At 35.8% G+C, this 22,084-nt stretch overlaps 1 protein-coding gene across 1 annotated transcript in view; it reads left to right on the top strand.

Annotated features, from left to right (window-relative positions):
• The window catches only part of LOC107569625 (potassium/sodium hyperpolarization-activated cyclic nucleotide-gated channel 2-like), a 56,722-nt gene that overhangs the window by 15,604 nt on the left and 19,034 nt on the right, over positions 1–22,084 (top strand). The window contains exon 4 of the mRNA XM_016255742.1: positions 11,791–12,009. Coding sequence (XP_016111228.1) covers positions 11,791–12,009 — 219 coding nt within the window. The remainder of the gene's footprint in view (positions 1–11,790; positions 12,010–22,084) is intronic.

Below are 22,084 nucleotides of genomic sequence, written 5' to 3'. Positions count from 1 at the left end.
CCCCCCCCCCCCCCACACACACACACCCCCCAGAAAAAACATTTGGATAGCTCACACCAAAATGAAAACTCCACTGTTTGTTATTCACTCTCATGTTGTTCCAACACCACGTGCTTTTTTCACACAACAGCCAATCTTAAAGGGTTCAGCTTCTTAAAGTTCATGTACTGTAAGTGATGTTTGTCAACTTTGCTAACTAATCTCTTCAGCCATATGTTTTCCCTCAAAAATCCCCTGCAAAGACATGACAGCAAATCTCATATCAGCAAACCTGAGTGTGCAAAGTGATTGACTACAAGTTTTCTGTCACAGAAGTAAGAGTTACTGTATTTCTTAGGACACGTGTTTCGGTGAAATTGTCAGGTGGTAGAGACATTTTATGTGTGGTATTTACAGAAGTTACAGCAGTTTTAAGGTCATCGTAAAATAGCTTTACTAATATAATATTGTTATATTACTAATATATAACATTTTCTAATGAAGGCTATTTAATGTGAAGAAAAGACAGGACTTGATGTTACACATTGGGAATTGTTTGTACGTCTCTATATAATTTAATAGTTGTATGAAAGGAGTTGAAAAATAGGAGGGCATGATGACATCAGTGAAAATGATGACATCTACATTCAAAAGCCGGACAGATTAGAAAAACAATTGTTTCTTTGCATTAATGTACACTGATGAATCTTTCACAATAAAGATGCATTCAATTGTTGCATTTTGCAATCACAATCACTGAGTTTATACTGGTCGTGTTACCTGCATATTCACCATTGTAAAATGATGAATGAATTATGATTGTACTGGCTCATACAAAAACTATCACTTTCAAAAGTACTTTTGATACACTTTAGGCACTAATATGAACATTTAATGTTTTATTGTGTACCTTTAAGGTACTAGTATGTACCATTTTGGAGTAAAAATAAGTATAAAGATGTACCTTTTAGCTTTTGTGCCAGTGACCGCTTTGTACCTTTTTTTCTGATAGTGAATAAATATTAATATAAAAAGTTGCACACTCTAATATTTGGTTGGACCGTCTTTGGCTTTGATTACGGTGTGCATTTGACATGGCATTGTTTTGACAAACTTATGGAACATTGAAACACTTATTTCCATCAAGAGTTGCATTACTTTTTGACTGGAATCTTGTATTGACAGTGAAAGAGTTGAACCACTCTGTACAGTCTATTTCAGCACATCCTTTCAATGGGGTTAAAGTCTGGAATTCATGTGTGAAATTGGCACGTTTTTTAGGAAATAAAAAGCTACATACACTCTTAAAAATAAAGGTGCTTCACGATGCCATAGAAGAAAATTTTTTTCAAAATGGTTCCGTAAAGAACCTTTAACATCTTTAACATTTGTTTCACAAAAGGTTCTTTGTTCGTATCCATTTTTGGAAGGCCAAACAAAGTAGTTTCGCTTTCACGATGAAACATAGCGTCACACATGGCGGCCTAGAGTGAGCAGAGGCCGGGGGATAAAGTGAGGAACGGCCGGAGGGCTAGAGTGAGCAGAGGCGGCGGATTCGACGAAGGAGCATCCGGCGGGATTGCGGCAACCACATGTGACGACCCCGGCCTGGACTCCGCTTCATCCACGGTAAAAGCCGATCCACAGCACAAAGTTGTAGTATTTCCTCAGCAACCAGCATGGATAAGCTCTAAGCATGACGAAGCGGATATCGTCCTCTTTTGGAAGGCCAAACAAAGTAGTTTAGCTTTCACAACGAAACACACAGCATCTTCACGACATGGAGGCGGCAGCAACAACAATACTACAGCGAGAATAAAAGTTACGCCTTCTTTCTTTGCGTGAACATTTGGGTGGCGTTATGCAAATCTTCCCATATAGTGATGTAGACATGTGGGGGCGTGTTAGAACGAGCCGTTTTAGGGGGGTGTGGCTGACTCTTAACTTTTATAAAGAATATCTCTTTGGATTTGAGACTTTAGTCTTTGCAACTTTACAGATCTTCTTTATGCACCAAGAGCTTGTAACACTCCAAAGAGAAAAGAAAAATTGAAATAGCATCATATGACCCCTTTAAGGTTAAAAGAATTGTTGACACATATAACATGCCAGAAATAAATTAAATACTGCAATAATGATTCAATTATATATTCTTGAGTATTTGCTTATTTAAATCTAAACACTAACGTTGTTTTGGAGTGTATGTCCAAACAAAACAACTGACCTCTAGTATGTCTGAAAAAAAAATAAAAAATCTGAGGTTTTCTAGAGCTAATTATGGAAGCCCGTTTCCGCCACTGAATAAAAAATAAAAAAGCTAATTGCGACTTTTTATCTCACAATTCTGACTTGTTTTGTCAGAATTGCGAGATATAAACTCGCAATTGCGAGAAAAAAATCTGAATTGCGAGTTTTTCTCGCAATTGTGAGTTTATATCTCACAATTCTGACTTTTTTTCACAGAATTATGAGATATAACGTCAGTTATGAAGTCAGAATTGCGAGATATAAACTCGCAATTGCGAGAAAAAAATCTGAATTGCGAGTTTTCCTCGCAATTGTGAGTTTATATCTCACAATTCTGACTTTTTTTCACAGAATTATGAGATATAACGTCAGTTATGAAGTCAGAATTGCGAGATATAAACTCGCAATTGCGAGAAAAAAATCTGAATTGCGAGTTTTCCTCGCAATTGTGAGTTTATATCTCACAATTCTGACTTTATATCTCGCAATTCTGACTTCATAACTGACGTTATATCTCATAATTCTGTGAAAAAAAGTCAGAATTGTGAGATCGCAATAACCTTTTTTATTTTTTATTCAGTGGCGGAAACAGGCTTCCATAGTTAATCGATGTAAATACTTATGTAAAAATTTTAAAATATATATTTTTTTACATCCACCCATTTTTTTTTTTTTATACATTTTTAGTATACATCACATCACATCCACCCAAACCTAAAATGAGGTCCTAAAATGGATCTCTCATATCTTCCATTGGAAATGAATGACTCTTAGTCTGTTTCTGGTCTATTTGTTGGAGACAGTAAAAAGGTGTGTAGTCAAAGTATAATGCACTTTAGTAGTAAGTGTAATGCAGTAGTACAAAGTATAACGCTCAAACTTTAGTGCATGTTGACTTTAAGAATGCATAGATTCAATTTTTATTGTATTATAGTTGATGTGATGCTGCTATCAGTTTGTTTGAGTTGTGTAACGAAGGGTTATTGCTGTTGTTTTTGCTCAGTGTCTGTGGATACTGAAGGTTAGTGATGATGTCACACGTGATATTAAGGTCACATCCCTCTGGAGATCAGAGAACGAGGGAAAGATAGAGAGAATGTGAGATGGCAGTGAGGGCAGAAAGAGAGGAGAATTACGTAAACAGATGCAGGAGGAAAGAGAAGTTTCACATCCATAGCGCTAGTTCAGAGAGTGAGAACTGGGTCTGTCACAACTTTTACGTAATCACCTGATTGCAATTAATTGATCTAATTGCAGTTATTTGAGATAATCATCAGGGATATAACTAAAGACAGGACAAACTAACAAAAACATAAAAACAACTGCGGAGCACGCCACGGAGGCAGCCATCAGCGTCGGCGCCATTGTGCATTCACTGTGCACTTCAAATTAATAACATCCTGACCTACAAATAAGGGTATGTTTATTGGTCATTCTTTGAAACAGGTGCCATTCGTGTTGCTCGTATAAGTATACATTACTTTAAAAGTATGGAGTTGGTAAGATTTTAAAATGTATATATAAATGAATGTAGAAAGGATGCATTAAAACGATCAAAAATTACATTAAAGACATTTAAAATGTTACAAAAGATTCTATTGCAAATATATGCTTTTCTTTTGAACTTTCTCTTAATGAAAAAATATGGTTTCAACAAAAAAATCTGAAGCAGCACAACTGCTTTCAACATTGATAGTAATAAGAAATGTTTCCCGAGCAGCAAATCAGCATATTAAAATGATTTCTGAAGAATCATTTGACACATGACTCTCGCATATTTTAAAATTGATTAGAAATGGCATAATGCAATTTATTATCACTTAAATTTTTATGAATGCTTAGAATAGAATAAAAATTCCATTTAAAATCACCATTTCATGAAATGACCTGATATATTTATTCATATCATTCTGTGTAATATTTAGTGAAAAGGTTCAGTGTGAATAAGCTTACACTGTAGTGGATAAGAGCAGAAGAGACATGCATGAACCATAGTTATTTGTGTAACAATTAAATGCCAGCCAAAATGGAATAATTGTGACAGTCCTATCTGAATCCGTCAGGAAAAAGGAACGTGCCGCTGAAGACGACGAGAACACCGGGAAGCAAATAAAATGGGAAGAGGAAGCTGTCATAGATGCAGGCTTCGGCCTCTGGAGAGCTTCTCGTATTATTAGTGTGCGCATACAGAAACAGACCATCCATCTTCAGTAAACGCATCCTAAAGGACGTCATTGATCTTACTGGAACCGCACATGCGCATGCTGGATCAACACAGAAACGTACGAAAATGTGTGAAGGCATGAATGCTTTTTGGCAGTCGCCGACAGCTGTGCTTACAGCACAGATTATGATCGATAGATCAGCATTTGAATGATTCCTAAAACCCTAAATACAGTTTACAAGGTAGTAAGATGTGAGGTTTTGCAGTTACATGTAACAAACAGATGAGATGAGATCACTGTATGGAAAAACCTTTGAATTATTGTTCTTATGTGAATTATTATCATCTGTGCTTCTTCTCAGTGAGGTTTATGATTTGGTGATTAATCAAAGCATGGCGAGGCATCTGAGCTGCACGTGCAGTGAATCATTTGTAAACAAATGCACTGGTGTGTGTGTGTGTGTGTGTGTGTGTGTGTGTGTGTGTTGCTCAGTGCTAACATAAATCTATTAGGATAGCAGGAAGCTGAGGATACACTAACATCAGTAGACACATAGCTGGAGGGTTTTAACATATACATAAAGAATATTCAGGGATACAAGCTCAGAACATGCAATAGTGTGTGTTTGTGTGTGTGTGTTATGTCATAACCTTTCTTATTTATTGATTTATGCTAAAACAATAATTAATGCTGGATTAATTGAAGAAAAAATATAAATGTAGCTTCAATTACTATATAGGTCTACTACTATACTATAGGCCTATTACATTATACTGTACATGCAAGTCAATAAAGCTTTTTTTTAGTTTGGGGTTGGTAAGATCCCTGTACATTTAATAAAAAATACAATAAAACAGTAATGTGGTGAAATATTACAATTTAAATTATCTGAGAATATCTAGTGAAATTGAATTTATTCCTGTGATGCGCAGTTGAATTTTCAGCATCATTCCTCCAGTCTTCAGTGTCACATGATCTTCAGAAATCATTCTAATATGCTGATTTGCTGCTCAAGAAACATTCATTTATTATCAATTTTTCAAAGTGTAAACCATGATATATTTCCCATTGTCTCTCTAAATACAAAGTTAAAAAGAACAGCATTTATTTGAAAATAAATCGTAAAATATAAATACTTTACTGTCACTTTTGATCAATGTAATGCATTTAACTCGGAAGAAAGGTGTTAAAAATCTTACTGACCCCAAACTTTTCAGCTGCAGTGTACTGTATTAAAAACTGCATGTTGTGTTTACTTGTGTTATCTTTGATTAATATTTAAATTTGTTTGATGATCTGAAACATTAAAGTGTGACAAACATGCAAAAAAATAAGAAATCAGGAAGGGGGCCAACACTTTTTCACACCACTGTATATAAGTCGCAGCCATGTGACTGGAGTTTATGTACTCTGTGTGTGTGTGTGTGTGTGTGTGTGTGTGTGTGTGTTTAGACTCACATGTGTAAGTGGATTAAACACAGTATGTTATTTCTCTCCCTCTGAGGAAAACCCTCCAGAGACACAAAGATGCTCTCAGTCCTCTCGCCATACATGCCTTCAGTCCTCTTGGGAAAAACATGCTGCTATCATGAACCTGGAGGAGTTTCTGAGCGCTCACATTATGGGCTGCTTCCCAGAATCCGTTTTAATCAAGGCTGACTGCTCCTTACTCCAAAATGTGGCATTTTTAATGCCATAATGTAGTACAGTTTTATTTGCTAAATAATTTGTTTAGTGAACATGAAATTTAAAATTGGTCATATTGTAAACAAATTTATCAATGCAGGTTAAAACAAAAATGAATGTTCCACCTCTAGTAAGACTTTGGATGACTTCACCTTCTTTTGCTATTTTTGTCTCATCAAAATGTATCACATACTAAGTATACGTATTCATATATTTTAACCTGGATTGATGCTTCTGTTTTCACTAATATATTCATCTGTGTGACCTTTCAAATGGCCTGTTGGAAGGAAAGAACCCAAATGTAATTTCATTAATATCTCTTTTTTTTTTCTCCCAAACAGCAATGATATTAAATGGAGATTTATGCTGAAATCTTGTGCTTCTTAGATGCAATATCACATGTGTCCCCTCGAGATCTCAACAATGTCTCACACTGTGCAAAGAGTTGCCTTCTTAAGTCTCAATCAAAAGTCTCAATATGAACTCAAATAATTCTCATCAAATTTTCCAAGCTGCTTTCTGCATTCATTTTACGTTTCTGTACGGTTTCCGCACGACGACTCTTAACTCATTTGTGTCTATTTTTATTTATCATCAGGAATTTTAATGAAATAATGAATCATGAAACAAGTGTGTATTACTGATGTATTTTACGTTGTAGAATAAAACATCAAAATATCTTGAGTTTGTGGTCGCCATGTGGTTGCCAAAATGTAATTTTTCTATTTTTGTTTCATTTATATTATATTATATTATATTATATTATATTATTCATTTTTATTTATTTTTTAATTTATTCATTTCCAAAAGGTTTATGTCAGAGTTCGGGTTAGTCTAGTTACAGATGGGAAGTCCTCGCAAAAGATATTAGTATGTTCAGAATAGCATTGGCAAAATGGCAAAATGTAACCTTGAATGCTCTGTAAGTCATTTTTGATCAAAACATCTGCCAAATATATGACCAAAATATCATATCACGGTATGAGTAATCTTATATAGCAATATATTTTGAATGTGACAAATTTGAACATCTCTTTCTTGACTCATTATGTGATCAGACTGCCATTATTTCAGGAAAAATCCATTAGAAAAACCCATTGGAACCATTTCCAAATTTAAGCTTACAACAATACATCATTCTTGTATACTGCTGTGTCGCTCAGCAGGTCAAAGGTCAAGAGGGGACAAGTAACCTCTTTGTGTCATACAGAAGCAATCAGAAATGTAATCCTGCTTTGCTCTGTAATGTACTCGGCATCTGAATGTCTTCCTCCTGAAGAGCAGACACACGTATAGTATCATTACCCCAGGAAGCTTTTCCGCCTGACTGCCGCATTCATTTTAGAGATGAAAAAGCGCACTGACTCGGTCAGATGCGGAGATGAATGGCTCGCTGAAGAGATGTTGGATTGTCTTGGCCGAGATTAAAAACATATATTACACAGCATCTGGTGTCTGGGGCCTGGGCAGCAGCGCGTGTCGTGGCAGCAGAGGATGCGAGGGCTGCTGTACGTTTAGATAAGCTATTGTAAATAGAGTCAGAACAGGCTGGCGGCCCGACTGCACTATTACAGGCAGAATCCGGGAGTCTGAGCTTATCGGCCGCAGGGCACGTGTGTCTGTACGACTAATGAATGTCTTCCCATAATGCCTCTTGCCCTATCACTGCAGACCAGGGCATGAATGAGAGAGAGATCAAGAAAGTATCTCAGTTCCCTTGAGGCTCATTCGCTCCTATTTTTTCTTCCTTTTTGTTACATACTTTTTCTCACTTTCATACTTCAAGATATTGAAAGGTACTGGAATAAGCCCATGAAAGGAGTCCATACACCAGTCTGGAGAAGGGAATTGTGTGTGTGTGTGTGTGTGTGTGTGTGTGTGCATGCTCAGATGTGTGCTGTGTTTGTGGCTACCTAATTACAGAATTTTTATTTTTTTTGTTCTATAATATTAGATTTCATTATTGCATTATTTATTTTCATTTTTTTTGTTTGCATTTTTAAATATTACATTTTAGTGTATTAGTTATTTAATTTTCAATTAATGTTTTCCATTTATTTCAGTTAATTTCCATATTCATTTTTTTATTTATTATTTAATTTGATTTAATTTTATTATTTATTCCCTTTTATATGTGACCCTGGAGCACAAAAGCAGTGTTAAGTCGCTGGGGGATATTTGTAGCAATAGCCAACAATACATTGTATGGGTCAAGATTATCAATTTTTCTTTTATGCCAAAAATCATTATGACATTAAGTAAAGATCATGTTCCATAAAGATATTTTGTAAATTTCCTACTGTAAATATATCAAAACTTAATTTTTGATTTGTAATATGCATTGCTAAGAACATAATTTGGACAACTTTAAAGGTGATTTTCTCAGTATTTTGATTTTTTTGCACCCTCAGATACCAGATTTTCAAATAGTTGTATCTCAGCCAAATATTGTCCGATCCTAACAAACCATACATCAATGGAAAGCTTATTTATTCAGCTTTCATGTGATGTATAAATCTCAATTTAAAAATAATTACCCTTATGACTGGTTTTGTGGTCCAGGGTCACATATATGTATTTATTACTTTATATATTATAAATATATAATACATAACCTTAAATGCTCTGTAAATCATTTTGGATAAAATAATCTGCCAGATACATGAATACACATGCATTTGAATGTACTATTTTTGCTGTAGGGTGGGTGGTATGACCAAAATGGTATGAGTAATCTTATATAGCAATATATTTTGTGATCTGCCAAATGTTATGACTTTTGCATACAAAATTGTATAAAAATGCTAAATTACACTTATGATTTCCCATATGAAAAATGGCCACCACAAGCTAAATTAAACATGCAAAATAGTGCAGTCATGTGACAACAGCATAGCATTCTATTGCTTGAAAGATTTATTGTTACAAATTGTTCCACATTCTTATATTACTAAACCAACCAGTAGATAATGAATAGTATGCAGTATGCTGGTATTGCCACCCCAGGATAGTCAATGTACAGTATGGTTTAGGAGAGTATGTACTGATTTTATAGGCTGCTGTAGAATGTGTCCTACTCTATCCATTCTATTCACTATGTCTGCAAACACAATGTCTCTTAGAGTGTGTGTGTGTCCAGAGCGCCAGCATGGACACTCTACTTCTTCTGTTTTCAAGGCAAAGTGTTCTCGGCTCATGTATAATTCAGGCCTGTTCACTCCAGTGTTCCTACAGTGACCTGCTCCCTCTGACTTTCCTCATTTCCCATTTTTTAAATTTCTCAGTCCTTTTCTTCTTCTCTTTAACTTTGCATGCCACATGGGAGAAAAGGAAAGAGAAAAGTATGCAGACTATGCTTGCAGTGGAATACTGTTTACTCCATACTGCATATTGTGGGGTCCAAAAGTCTGAGGCCACATTGAAAATCCAGACCTTTTTTCATCTACACTTGGAAATCAAGAGAAAGTTTTAGGAGTTAAGAGTGGTGTCCAGTTATCATCTGGGAAATCAATAGTTATTTTTGCACTTTCAGTCCAATTCTAAGTAAAACATTCTAACATTGGCAGCCAGATCAGATAATGAGTCATGAAAGGCCAAGTGCACTGCATACAGCAAAATCTGCATGCTGTGTACCCAGAAATGAAGATTTGCTGAAAATGTGCTCACCCTCAGGCCATCCAAGATGTAGATGAGTTTGTTTCTTCATCAGATTTGGAGAAATGTAGCATTGCATCACTTGCTCACTAATGGATCCTCTCCAGTGAATGGGTGCCATCAGAATGAGAGTCCAAACAGCTGATAAAAGCATCACAGTAATCCACACCACTCCAGTCCATCAGTATCTCTTGTGAAGATAAAAGCTGTGTTTTAACTTTAAACCATTGCTTTGGCCAATTATCCATAATAACGCTTCCTCCAGTGAAAAAGTCCATCCTCTGTTTTCCTCTCACATAAAAATTCACCCACATATTTGTTTAGAGCTGTTTTGGCTTGTAAACAGTGTTTGATCTGTGCATATTTCTCTCCTGATTCAGAGATTACTTTTTTACTGCAGAAAGCAATATTAGACTTGTATTTTAGCGAGCAACCGTTTAAAGTTAAAATTGTCTTGATGGATTTGAAGACGTTAATTGATGGACTGGAGTGGTGTGGATTATTGTGAGGTTTTGTTTGGACTCTCATTCTGACGGCACCCATTCACTGCAGAGGATCCATTGGTGAGCAAGTGATGCAATGCTACATTTCTCCAAATCTCGTATGATTAAGAAACTCCTCTACATCTGGAATGGCCTGAGGGTGAGTACATTTTCAGCAAATCTTCATTTTTGGGTGAACTATTCCTTTAATGGAGTCATGATGGGATGCAATAGATCCAGTTTTTTTCTCTCCTCAGTTCAGGAGTTTTGAGCATTTAGGCAGAGGACAGCAACCGTAATTAATCTTGCCTTGGGAATTAGCCGGATGTCAGCAGTCAGGCAGCAGACGCATTTTTAAAAAGGGCACATTTAATGGCTTCTTGCTTGAGACTGCTGGCAGACCCTCACCACACACTGATCTCTGTCATCCTGAGATGCCTGACGGCCGGCCATTCAGCAGCTAAATGCTTCATTTATTAGAGTTCAGGAAGCGACTCAGTAGACATTTCGGTTATAATATGAATTGCTTACAGAATATGAAAACATATACCATATCAATAAAAGATTGTGGGATGTACATTGCAAATTTTTTTTGTATAAAAAAAAGATTATTGGAGAATGTTTTTCTTTCTACTTTAAATGTCATGTTTAATTCAATGTGTTACTTGCCATTTCTTTGCAGTTACTTGGGAAACTTACTAATAATTTCTGAGTGAAAAGTAAAAGTAAATCATACACAATTTTTTTTTTCAGTGTATTTTGAAAAATAAAAGCTGTTTTAAAGCGATACCATAATCTTATTATCATAGTATAGGTAGTTTATTAAAAATCACATCACTCATATTTCAACCTGGCAGTAAAAAATAACAGTACAAAACTTTAAATAATATATTTCTAGACTCATTATGTAATGAGACTGCCAAATCTAATAACATTAGATATCACAATGTAGTCATTTCACTGGCAATTGGACCCAAAATGTATTTATACACTGTAAAAAAATTTTTTTCAGAGTTTTAAAGAAAACAAAGATTATTGAAGTTTTAAAAGGAAATACTATTTAAGTTTTTCTACTTCAAAGTTTTACATTTAATTAAATGTCTTGCTGTTTCTTTGTATTTTTTATTTTTTATTTACCAGCATGAAATGAAAAATGGATGCCACTCACTTAATATTAAACATGCAACATAGTTCAGTCATGTGACAACACTGTATCTTCAATGCTTTACTGTTAATTTATTCCCTTTCCAGGTTCAAATGTGAAGCCATTTTTGCACTGATTCCAGATTATTTTCAGTTTGTTCTGAATGATCTTATCTGTTGGTCAGCATCCATCAAATGTGAAAATATAGTGGTAAAACTATATTGTTTGAAGCCATGCATGACATTTCTGTCATCATATATTCACCCTTATGTCGTTACAAACTTGCTTTTTTCCATAAGTGTATGCAAAATTATAGTGCAAAAGTCATAGGCCTCAGCTTCTTACTGGTATACTGCTTTCAGATTCGCAGTAGGTGTTGTGAACGGCAGTTACATGCCATTTATGTTCTGTGTTTGTCTTTCTCTCTCTGCAGAACGACACGTGGAGTGAGCTGTACTCGTTTGCCGTGTTTAAAGCCATGAGTCACATGTTGTGCATAGGTTACGGTCGTCAAGCTCCGGAGAGTCTCTCTGATATCTGGCTGACGATGCTCAGCATGATCGTCGGTGCCACCTGCTATGCCGTCTTCATCGGACATGCCACGGCCCTCATCCAGTCACTGGATTCCTCACGACGCCAGTACCAGGAGAAGGTAAAGCAATTGTACATGCATGTGGAATCAATCAACTAAATCAAGCGTAGTGTTAGTTCTGGCAGGTCACGTTAGTCAAGCTCGCATCAGCTGACACTCAGCTGATCCCCATCTACCTATAGGAATACGACACCTATCTAAGCATTCATATATAAGGTCCCTCAGTATTATCAGCAGTTTTCGCATTGCTCAATAGCTAATTACCCTCCTCCATCCCCAGCTCCTCCTCTGTCAGTCAGGATTCAGCCTTCTGGTTATCCTTTGAATCAGACTAATTCTAAAATGTGTACATAAAATTATTGAACTTTAACGATATCTGCAATACATTTATGTTGGTTATGTTCTGTTTACCCTGGGGGGTTATCGCTGCTCTCCCTGCTCTCATCCGTGCTAGGCTGCATGGATGCGCAGGGAGTTTTTGCCCAGAACAGAACCATACCGCGAATCCAAACTGTATGCTAATTGTCAATCATCTTTGACGATAGTGGTCCTGACAGAATTAAGCAAACGTCTGCAGATATAAGCTGCATTAGGGAGGTTCAATTCCCAAATGAATTGTTCTGTTGAATCTGTTTGAATTTACTATATTATAATTTACTATATACTATAATTTACTATATCGATTTTCATTTGGTGGCCATTTTGGAAGCATCTATGAGCAGTTATTTTTATGTAGGTAACTGTGAAAGCTTGTTCCTGCCACAGGATTAAAAAAAAAGGTTTTATAGGTTTACAATTCTACTTTTTTTTTTTTTTTCCAGAAATGTGATATAGTTTTCTTCTCACAATTCGGATTTTCTTTCCTAGAATTGTGAGTCTATATTTTGCAATTTTGAGTTTACATCACAATTATGACTTTTTTCTTTCACAATTGCGACTTTGTTTCTTGTGAGTATATAGGTTTTCTTGCAATTCTGACATTTCTTTCTTCTGAACTTTTTTCAGAATTGCAATATAAATGCACAGTTGTGAGTTTATAAGTCGAAATTGCGAAATATAAATGCAATTCTGAGAAACAAAGTATGCGAGGTGTTTCTCACAATTGTGAGTTTATAGTTTTTTTTCCCCGCAATTCTGACTTTATAACTGTCAGTTGCGAGCTATAAATTCACAATTCAGAGAATGAGTTGTGCGATGTTAACTTGCAGAATTGTGAGATCAATTATTATTTTTAATTCTGTCGTGGAAACAAGCTTCCACAGGTAACAGTTGTACAAGTACAGCAGAACTGTTTGTCAGAATGACATCAATAGAATCATATATTTTGCTTCTTTAGATCATCCTAATGTAGACAGCATTGTAATTTGCATACTTCTGCTTTGTATTTTGTGTACTTTGCTTTTAATGGAAATCTGCATGCTTTTGAGTATGTAGTAAGACAGTGTGGCAGAATTGGGACACTAGTGTCATAAAATTGCATGATGATGCCACAGACTACTTTGTCACATACTGTTTGCGTTTGCATAAAAGTGTCAGCCTCTGTCTATGTTCATTATTATTAAACTTTTAGGTTCATACAGTCAAAAAAAACGCTGTGTTAGCTTTGGCCTCGTAATCCTTGCTTTTTCCAAAATCATCAGAAAACTATCAAAAATGCGTTTGCTTCCATATCAGGGGTTGTGAGTAATGCTAGACTAAAGTTTGCATGAATGCACACCTCAAATGCACCATAAATAGTGCATTTGCATCAGTCACCTTTGACATATACGATTACATTAATTAAATTTTGTGTACTATTTAGGACAGAGAGTATGTAAATTACTTTTCGCCAGGAATATTAAAGTTAACTAAAACTAAAACCATAATATATATCTATATATGTATAATAATAAATTATACAAATAAAAAAACTGTAAACATATTTTCAGAGATATTATAGTTAAATAAAACTAAAATTAAAACCATTAAAAACATTTTATTACTTGACATAAAATAAACAACTGAAACCAACAGATGATTCAAAATATTTATAAAAACTATAATAATATGTCAATACTTAAATAACACTGAAATAGACTGTTATGCAATCCCAGAATGCATTGCATTGCAAGAGCTTGGTGAAAAAAATACAGAACTGTAGATTCCGTTCGATATTATTATATATATAATTAATAACTTTCACTAGTATTTGTTTGTGCTATATACTGTGTATATGTATGTGCTATATTCATTTTCTATTTAGCTTTAATGTATTTAGTCCAGTTTTAGTAGGCTAATTTTAGTAAACTTAAACGGATACTCCACCCCAAAATGAAAATTGTCATTGTTGTCATTAATCACTTACCCCCATGTTGTTCCAAACCCGTAAAAGCTTCGTTCGTCTTCGGAACACAATTTAAGATATTTTGGATGAAAACCGGGAGGCTTGTGACTGTCCCATTGCCTGCCAAGTAAATAACACTGTCAAGGTTCAGAAAAGTATGAAAGACATCGTCAGAATAGTCCATCTGCCATCAGTGGTTCAACTGTAACATTATGAAGCGACGAGAATACTTTTTGTACGCGAAAACAAAATTAATGACTTTATTCAACAATTCGTCTCCTCTGTGTCTCTCCGCATCACCGTAGCGCCATTTTGGAGAATATCCGCTGAACGCAAGCAGTGTACGCTCTTCTGTGTCAGCCGCGCTGCACGGATGTGCTGTTTTCGTTCAAATCAAAGTGTAAATACACGTAGAAAACATATCCTTGTGTCGCGGCTGACACAGAAGAGCATACGCTGCTTGCGTTCAGTGGATGTTCTCCAAAATGGCGCTACGGTGATCCGGAGAGACACAGAGGAGACAAATTGTTGAATAAAGTCGTTATTTTTGTCATCTTTATTTTATCATGTGTTTATTTTATCAACACTAAAATAACTTACAATGATTTGTAACAGTTTTAGTCAACAATAACAACACTGTCTGACACTTGATACTTTCCAGTGCAGACATAATGTTAGTTCCTTAGAGTTTATTAGTCTTGAACTCATTATCAAGGAACCCATTGCTTCACCTCACAATGCTACTCCTCCATCCATTAAAACTCATTAAAGTCGCAATTGTTCCATCTGCCTGCGCAGCTAATGTTTGTGCAGCTGTTACGGTTTGTTTGTCGCTGTAGCGTTGACTCAGCAGCTCTTCAGATGCTGTTGCGTTGATTGGATAATGACTGCTAATGCGACAGATACGCGTTTGCTCTTCTGACTGTGTTTGTTTTCACTGCAGGCTCTATTAGCCGATGAGACCGCAGCTACAGCATCAGCTAATGTAGGCTACTACCTACCGCACTGCTGACTTGGTTGTGGTTGTCATATTTCTGTGTGGCGTGTTTGTAACAGTAGATTAGACTTGGCGCGGCTTCAGCATTCCTGCTCGGCCAATCGTTTAGCAGCTCTGTTACCATGCAGAAAGATTGGTGGAGGCAACGGAACGCTCTGATTGGTCGCTTTGAAAGAGAGGGATTGCCTTCGGCCTATTTTAGCCAGTAATTTGAGGTGAGTGTATATCATCAAGTGGAGGACGGGCACTCGTTGCGTATACGATTTATGCGCGTGTGTGCGCACGCAATATTACAGTGTCTCTCGGGACGAGCTAAAATTGATGAGGCAGCAGATTAGTGTCCTGCCAGTGTCCTCGTGAAGTTGATGTAGGTGTGTGTGTGTGTGTGGCGCACTGTGATTCTGTCCTTGAAAGTGCCGTAATGAACTGATGGGAGCGAGGGAGGGAGGGAAATAGAAAGAAAGTCAGACAGAGAGAAATAGGGGGGTTGGGAATAGACCTGTAGGGGTCAGGGACGAGTGACCTGCTTCAATTCTCCTCTTGAACCGCCCCTTCAGTTTTAAAGTGACAGTTCACACTGCAGAAATGATGTTCTTCTTTAGTATTTTTGTATTGCTTTCCAGTACAAATATCTTAACGTTCTTAAATCAAGATACATTAACTTGAGAAGTAAAATGACTTTTGAGTTTATGCTTAAAGCAATAAAAAATATCTGTTAATAGGGTAAGAAAATCATTGTTTTCCATTTGAATTACTTTTATTTTCTCACCAACAGATATGTAGTGCCGTAATGAACTGATGGGAGCGAGGGAGGGAGGGAAATAGAAAGAAAGTCAGACAGAGAGAAATAGGGGGGTTGGGAATAGACCTGTAGGGGTCAGGGACGAGTGACCTGCTTCAATTCTCCTCTTGAACCGCCCCTTCAGTTTTAAAGTGACAGTTCACACTGCAGAAATGATGTTCTTCTTTAGTATTTTTGTATTGTTTTCCAGTACAAATATCTTAATGTTCTTAAATCAAGATACATTAACTTGAGAAGTAAAATGACTTTTGAGTTTATGCTTAAAGCAATAAAAAATATCTGTTAATAGGGTAAGAAAATCATTGTTTTCCATTTGAATTACTTTTATTTTCTCACCAACAGATATGTTTTTTTTTGTTTTAAGCATCTCAATTTTAATCAATTTTTTTAGGAAGCGAGAAGTAAATGTATCTCAAGTGAATGTATCTTGATATATGATTGTTTAGATATTTGTACTGTAAGACAAGACCGTTTTTGCAGTGCACCTTTTTTAATGTACTTTTATGTCTCACTTTGAGCAAAGAAAATACTAATTATTATTATTATTTAGAAATATACAGTACTGTTCAAACGTTTGGGGTTGGTAAAATATTTAAAGTTTTAAAATAAGTCTCTTCTGCTCACTAAGGCTGCATTTGTTTGATTAAAAATACAAGCAAAACATTGTGAAATTTTATTACAATTTAAAATGACTGTTTTCTATTTGAGTATATTTTAAAATGTAATTTATTTCTGTGATGCACAGCTGAATTTTCAGCATCATTACTCCAGTCTTCAGTGTCACATGATCTTCAGAAATCATTCTAATATGCTGATTTGCTGCTCAAGAAACATTTCTGATTATTATCAATGTTGAAAACAGTTGTGCTGCTTCATATTTTTGCAGAAACAGTTTTTCGATTTTTTAGGATACTTTGCTGAATAGAAATTTCAAAAGAACAGCATTGATTTGAAATAGAAAGCTTTTGTAACATAAACGTTATCATGTTATAATGTAATTAAATGCATCCATACAGAATAAAAGTATTAATTTCTTTTACAAAGCAAACTTTGGAACAGTAGTGTATTTTCTATGATTACTTGCTCTCCATTAAGCCACTCAAAGCATGCATGATTTTTTTTTCTAAAGTAGATATTTAGCAAAAAAGGACAAAATACGTTTCAATCAACATGACAGTGAATAGATAATAAAATCTGCATGAGTTTCATTTTTAAGGCAATCTGTATCTTCATTATATTGAGACTGTCTGTGCCGCTCTGCACCTGAAACCCGTACCTGACCTGAATTGCTTATGTATGACAAAGATACAATCACAGACGACGTGACTCATCACACTCTGCTTTCAAGTAGGAAAAATGTATGCAGACATGCAAACTGTTATATGAAGCATATGAAAGACTGTCGTCCCTCAGGACACCTCGAGCTCAGACTTCAGTGTCTTATGAGAATTGATCAGTGGTTGATGAAAGAGCGGCTGGTTTCGTGGATTGTCTGTTATCATTGATTCGCTACAGGAGGCCTTTGTTCACCCCCCGGAGCCGTGTGAGACACTTTTTTTATGGATGGGCGCTTTTTATTTAACTTCTTTTGGACTGATGCATGCAACACCCGCTGAGTGGCATTAAACAGCTTGAAAGATCAAAGACAATTTTTAATATAACTCTGACTGGATTCGTCTGAAAGAAGAAAGTCATATACACCTAGGATGACTTGAGGGTGAGTAATTTGTGGGCTAATTTTCATTTTTGGGTGAACTAACCTTTTAAGATTTACAAGTGTGTGTTGTTTTAAAGATCTCATGAGTAGGATAGTACACATTTAGACAGCCTGTCGTTTTATTTATAATATTTGAGAATTTTTGTAGGAATTACACTTTCTTACAAACATTTTATTCATTTGTTCTAAATCTGTGACTAAGTTGTTACAATGTTGCACTTTCTCCTTGGATCTGTTCCAAATTTAAGTCACGTGTGAGCCAGCCGTTCCCTCATTGGTCAGAGAGATATTTCATGGGCATCATTTATTTTCAGGGTTTTGCTCATAGCATCATTTCCAGATTTCAAGCACAGGTGCTGTTTTGTTAAATAATTTCTATTTAGCAGTTTGAAGAGGATTTAGTGCTGCGTCTGGAAAAGAATATTACAATGCACCTGTTCCGCAGAAGTGTCATAAAGCATTTTCAGAGGAACAGGCATTTTATTTGCTCTGTGCAACAGATTTCTTTGTTGATACTGTCACTTTCTCATTGTGCCTTTAGAGACACTTACTTCATTAGCAAATAAACAATTTAAACAGTTAATCTACCATTTCTGAAAGGAATTAATACTATTATTCAGCAAGGATGCATTAAGTTGATTAAAAGTGACAGTAAAGACATTTGTGACCCTGGAGCACAAAAGCAGTCTTAAGTCGCTGGGGTATATTTTTAGCAATAGCCAAAAAAACATTGTATGGATTAAAATGATCAATATTTCTTTTATGCCAAAAAATCATTAGGATATTAAGTAAAGATCATGTACCATGAAGATATTTTGTCAATTTCCTACCGTAAATATATCAAAACTTAATTTTTGATTAGTATTATGCATCGCTAAGGACTTCATTTGGACAACTTTAAAGGTGATTTTTTATCAATATTTTTATTTTTTTGCAACCTCAGATTCCAGATTTTCAAATAGTCGTATCTCAGCTTTTAGATGAAGTATAAATCTCAATTTCGAGAAATTGACCCTTATGACTGCTTTTTGACCCTTTTGTGCTCCAGGGTCACATTTATAATGTTGCAAAAGATTTCTGTTTGAAATAAATGCTGTTCTTTTGAACTTTCTATTCATCAAAGAATCCTGAAAAATAAAATGTATCATGGCTTTCACAAAAATCGGAAGCAACACAGCTGTTTTCAACACTGATAATAATCAGAAATGTTTCTTGAGCAGCAAATCAGCATATTAGAATGATTTCTGAAGGATCATGTGACACTGAAGACTGGAGTATTCAGCTTTGATCACAGGAATAAATTGCATTTTACAATATATTACAACAGAAAACAGCTATATTAAATTTAAATAATATTTCACAATATTACTGTATTTTGGTGAGACTTTCAGAAACAGTCAAGACGTATTGTAATTGCAAAGCCTTATTTTCCTACATTTTTAGTCACTGTCGTCTGCCGGTCTGTTTTTGAGGAGTAAGCTATCAGTTAAACCCCTAAGCGGCAGGTGAAAATGAAACAAACTGTGGCTGATCTCTTTGTGCGTCAGTCAGAAGGTTTGTTCCTCTCCAAACTAATGGTTCTTAGCCAGAATAAGCTGCAGTGTGCGTTAGATACTTTGGCGATAATTAAGAGTCTGGTTGTGTGACTCTAAGTCATGGATCCCCGCTGCTCCAGTGCTCACAGGGGGTCTGAAATATTTTTCAGGAAATAACAAGAGAAGAATTTCAATTAGCCCTAATGCCTCTTCTGCTATTGTCATGCATTGTGTTCTTTAATTGGGCGTCGAGCTGAAACTCTCTCTCTCTTCTGCAGTCAGCAGCTGCCACTGCCGCAGACTGACACCAAACCGTATCTCTCGGGTTTCACTGAGCTTTCCTTACCGCCCGCTGCTACTCTGAACAGCCTGAGGAAACAGGCATGACAAATATCCCAAGATCTTCTCTCTGTCTCTGCTTCTCTTTGTTGCTCTAACCTTCTGGAATCATTCGTCTTCTCAGTGCAGAACTGCCTAATATCCGTAATCACCTGTGATTCTTTCACTTCATCCGTTAGCGATCTCAAAATATGCTAGAGTTTCCGTCTGTCTCTCCCCATATGGGTGGGTAAACATTGAGACTATTAAATGAATGCAGTACTTCATCAGTGTTGTTTTGCGTGACTGATTTGTTCTCCCTAAGGATCTCTGGCCTTCAGGAGGAAACTGTTCCCGGACAGAGACGTCAGGTTCTCAAGGGATTTTTCACTTTGGTACAGGCTGGTGTCCTTTCACTTCTGTTGCATCGACACGGATGCAGTGGTTTCTTTGTAGTATCTTTGAATACTATATAAATGCTATTCATTAATCTGACACTTTTTTTTACAAAGTGTGTTAATGTACAAACGAGGAACATCACAAACAATTTGTCATAGAGCCAACAATATTCATAGTGTGCAATATCATCTTTATAATAAAAAAACAGATGAGTAAACAAGCTAGAGAAGAGCAGGGTTATTATAGTAAACTACAAACTCAAGTGAAGTAACTCCACAGCTACACATGCAATATACAATACACACAAGATATAATAGACTACGGAATATGATTAGCAGATCAGTTTTGCTTTTAAATTAAAATTTTCAGCCCTTGAGTTCATTATAGATGTTAGATATCATGGTGACACACATGAAACTGAAATAATGCAATAAACATTCATTTAACAACATTAGGTGTAACACACAACCTTAATATACAAAACTGATAAGAAAAAACTAAGAAGAAACATCAAATTTGAAATGTAACGCAGGGAATTCTGGGAACGTCAATTTACGGTTATTCACTGTAAATTATACGGTATTTTTCACTTCCAAAAACGGTATACTACCGTAAAATTTATGTCCAATATATGTCATGTCAATACAGTTTTTCACCGTATATATAGTAGGGGAATTTACCGTTAACCATTTAACAGGTTTTTATTGTAGCATTTTTACAGTCTTTTACCGTTAAATTCACGGTAATTTTTTACAGTGTACAGCATTTGTGACCCGTGCTGGCAAAATGAGTCAGAATGCGCACAGGCTAATTTTGAGCTACAGGCAAAAAAAGTGTGTTCATTGTGCCCTTATCTAGCGATCCCAATGCTCCAAATAGTTATTAAACATCTAAAAGTATCTTTATTTGTATGTTTTCTGATAGGAGTACCTTTTCTCCGTTCGCTTCTCGCGCTGATTGATATCCGAAGCGCACACATAAAGAGGACAGACACTGACGGTGCTCAATCCCGATACACATATACACAATATACATTTGTTTCTTTCTTATATTTGTTCTTTTTTTGCATCGGTTCTTATTTATAACAACAAAGAGAAAATAAAAAAGCTATATTGTGATTATTAATCTAGTAATATTATTAAGAAAAGAAGTGGGGGAAAAGATGCAACGTTGCTGGGTGATTTTGCTTTGGAACCTTCAGAAACTTTAGATCAGTTTTTCTCTAAATTTACTTTGCTGACTCCATCAACCTCAAACAAGTGTAGCTCAGTCATTTTTCAGTCCGATTCCAACAAATCATACATCATTTTGAGGGTCTTTTAATAGAGAATGAAAATTTGCTCATTGTGACTCATTTTGCCAGCACAGGTCACATTTGATTATGACTGCATCACATATGACCAAAAATAAAGTCTGAGTTTCTCCAAAAGATGGTTTTGGGTCCTTAAAACATAATGAATCTTTTTTTGCTGAATAACAGTGACACAGTCTTTTTCTGGATAAGTTGAGACTCTGTTGAGGCGCTTGAGGGCAGGTTTTCTTTGGGTCGGCTCACTGTACCTGCAGGTAGAAATGTGCTTAGTAACGTAATGAGGTGATTTATTCTAGAATCAGTGCGGTGAATAATACATCTCTGATCCCAACCTGAAATTAGACTTCTTCATCTTTATTTTCAGCAAGAGTACACCAGGACTTCACAACACACACACACACACACACACACACACACACACACACACACACAGAGACACTTTTACCAAGGCTGGAAAATCTTTAGGCAGGAATCAATATACGGTGCCCTGGGATCATAATACTGTTATTTAGTCCATTTAGGCTGTTCTAAAACACTGAGTTTGAGAATGAGAGTATGTGGGTGAATGTAACCACTACATTTTTTGAAAGAATTTATTGAATTTATTTGTTAAAAAAATGCAGTAAAAACAACAATATTGTGAAATATTTTTACAATTAAAAATAACTGTTTTCTATTTGAATATGTTGTAAAATGTAATTTATTTCTGTGATCAAAGCTGAATTTTCAGCA

Source organism: Sinocyclocheilus grahami, unplaced genomic scaffold (assembly GCF_001515645.1).
Source record: "Sinocyclocheilus grahami isolate Dianchi unplaced genomic scaffold, SAMN03320097.WGS_v1.1 scaffold1366.1, whole genome shotgun sequence".
Classification (NCBI taxonomy): domain Eukaryota; kingdom Metazoa; phylum Chordata; class Actinopteri; order Cypriniformes; family Cyprinidae; genus Sinocyclocheilus; species Sinocyclocheilus grahami.
This window is presented reverse-complemented; position numbering and strand designations above follow the sequence as displayed.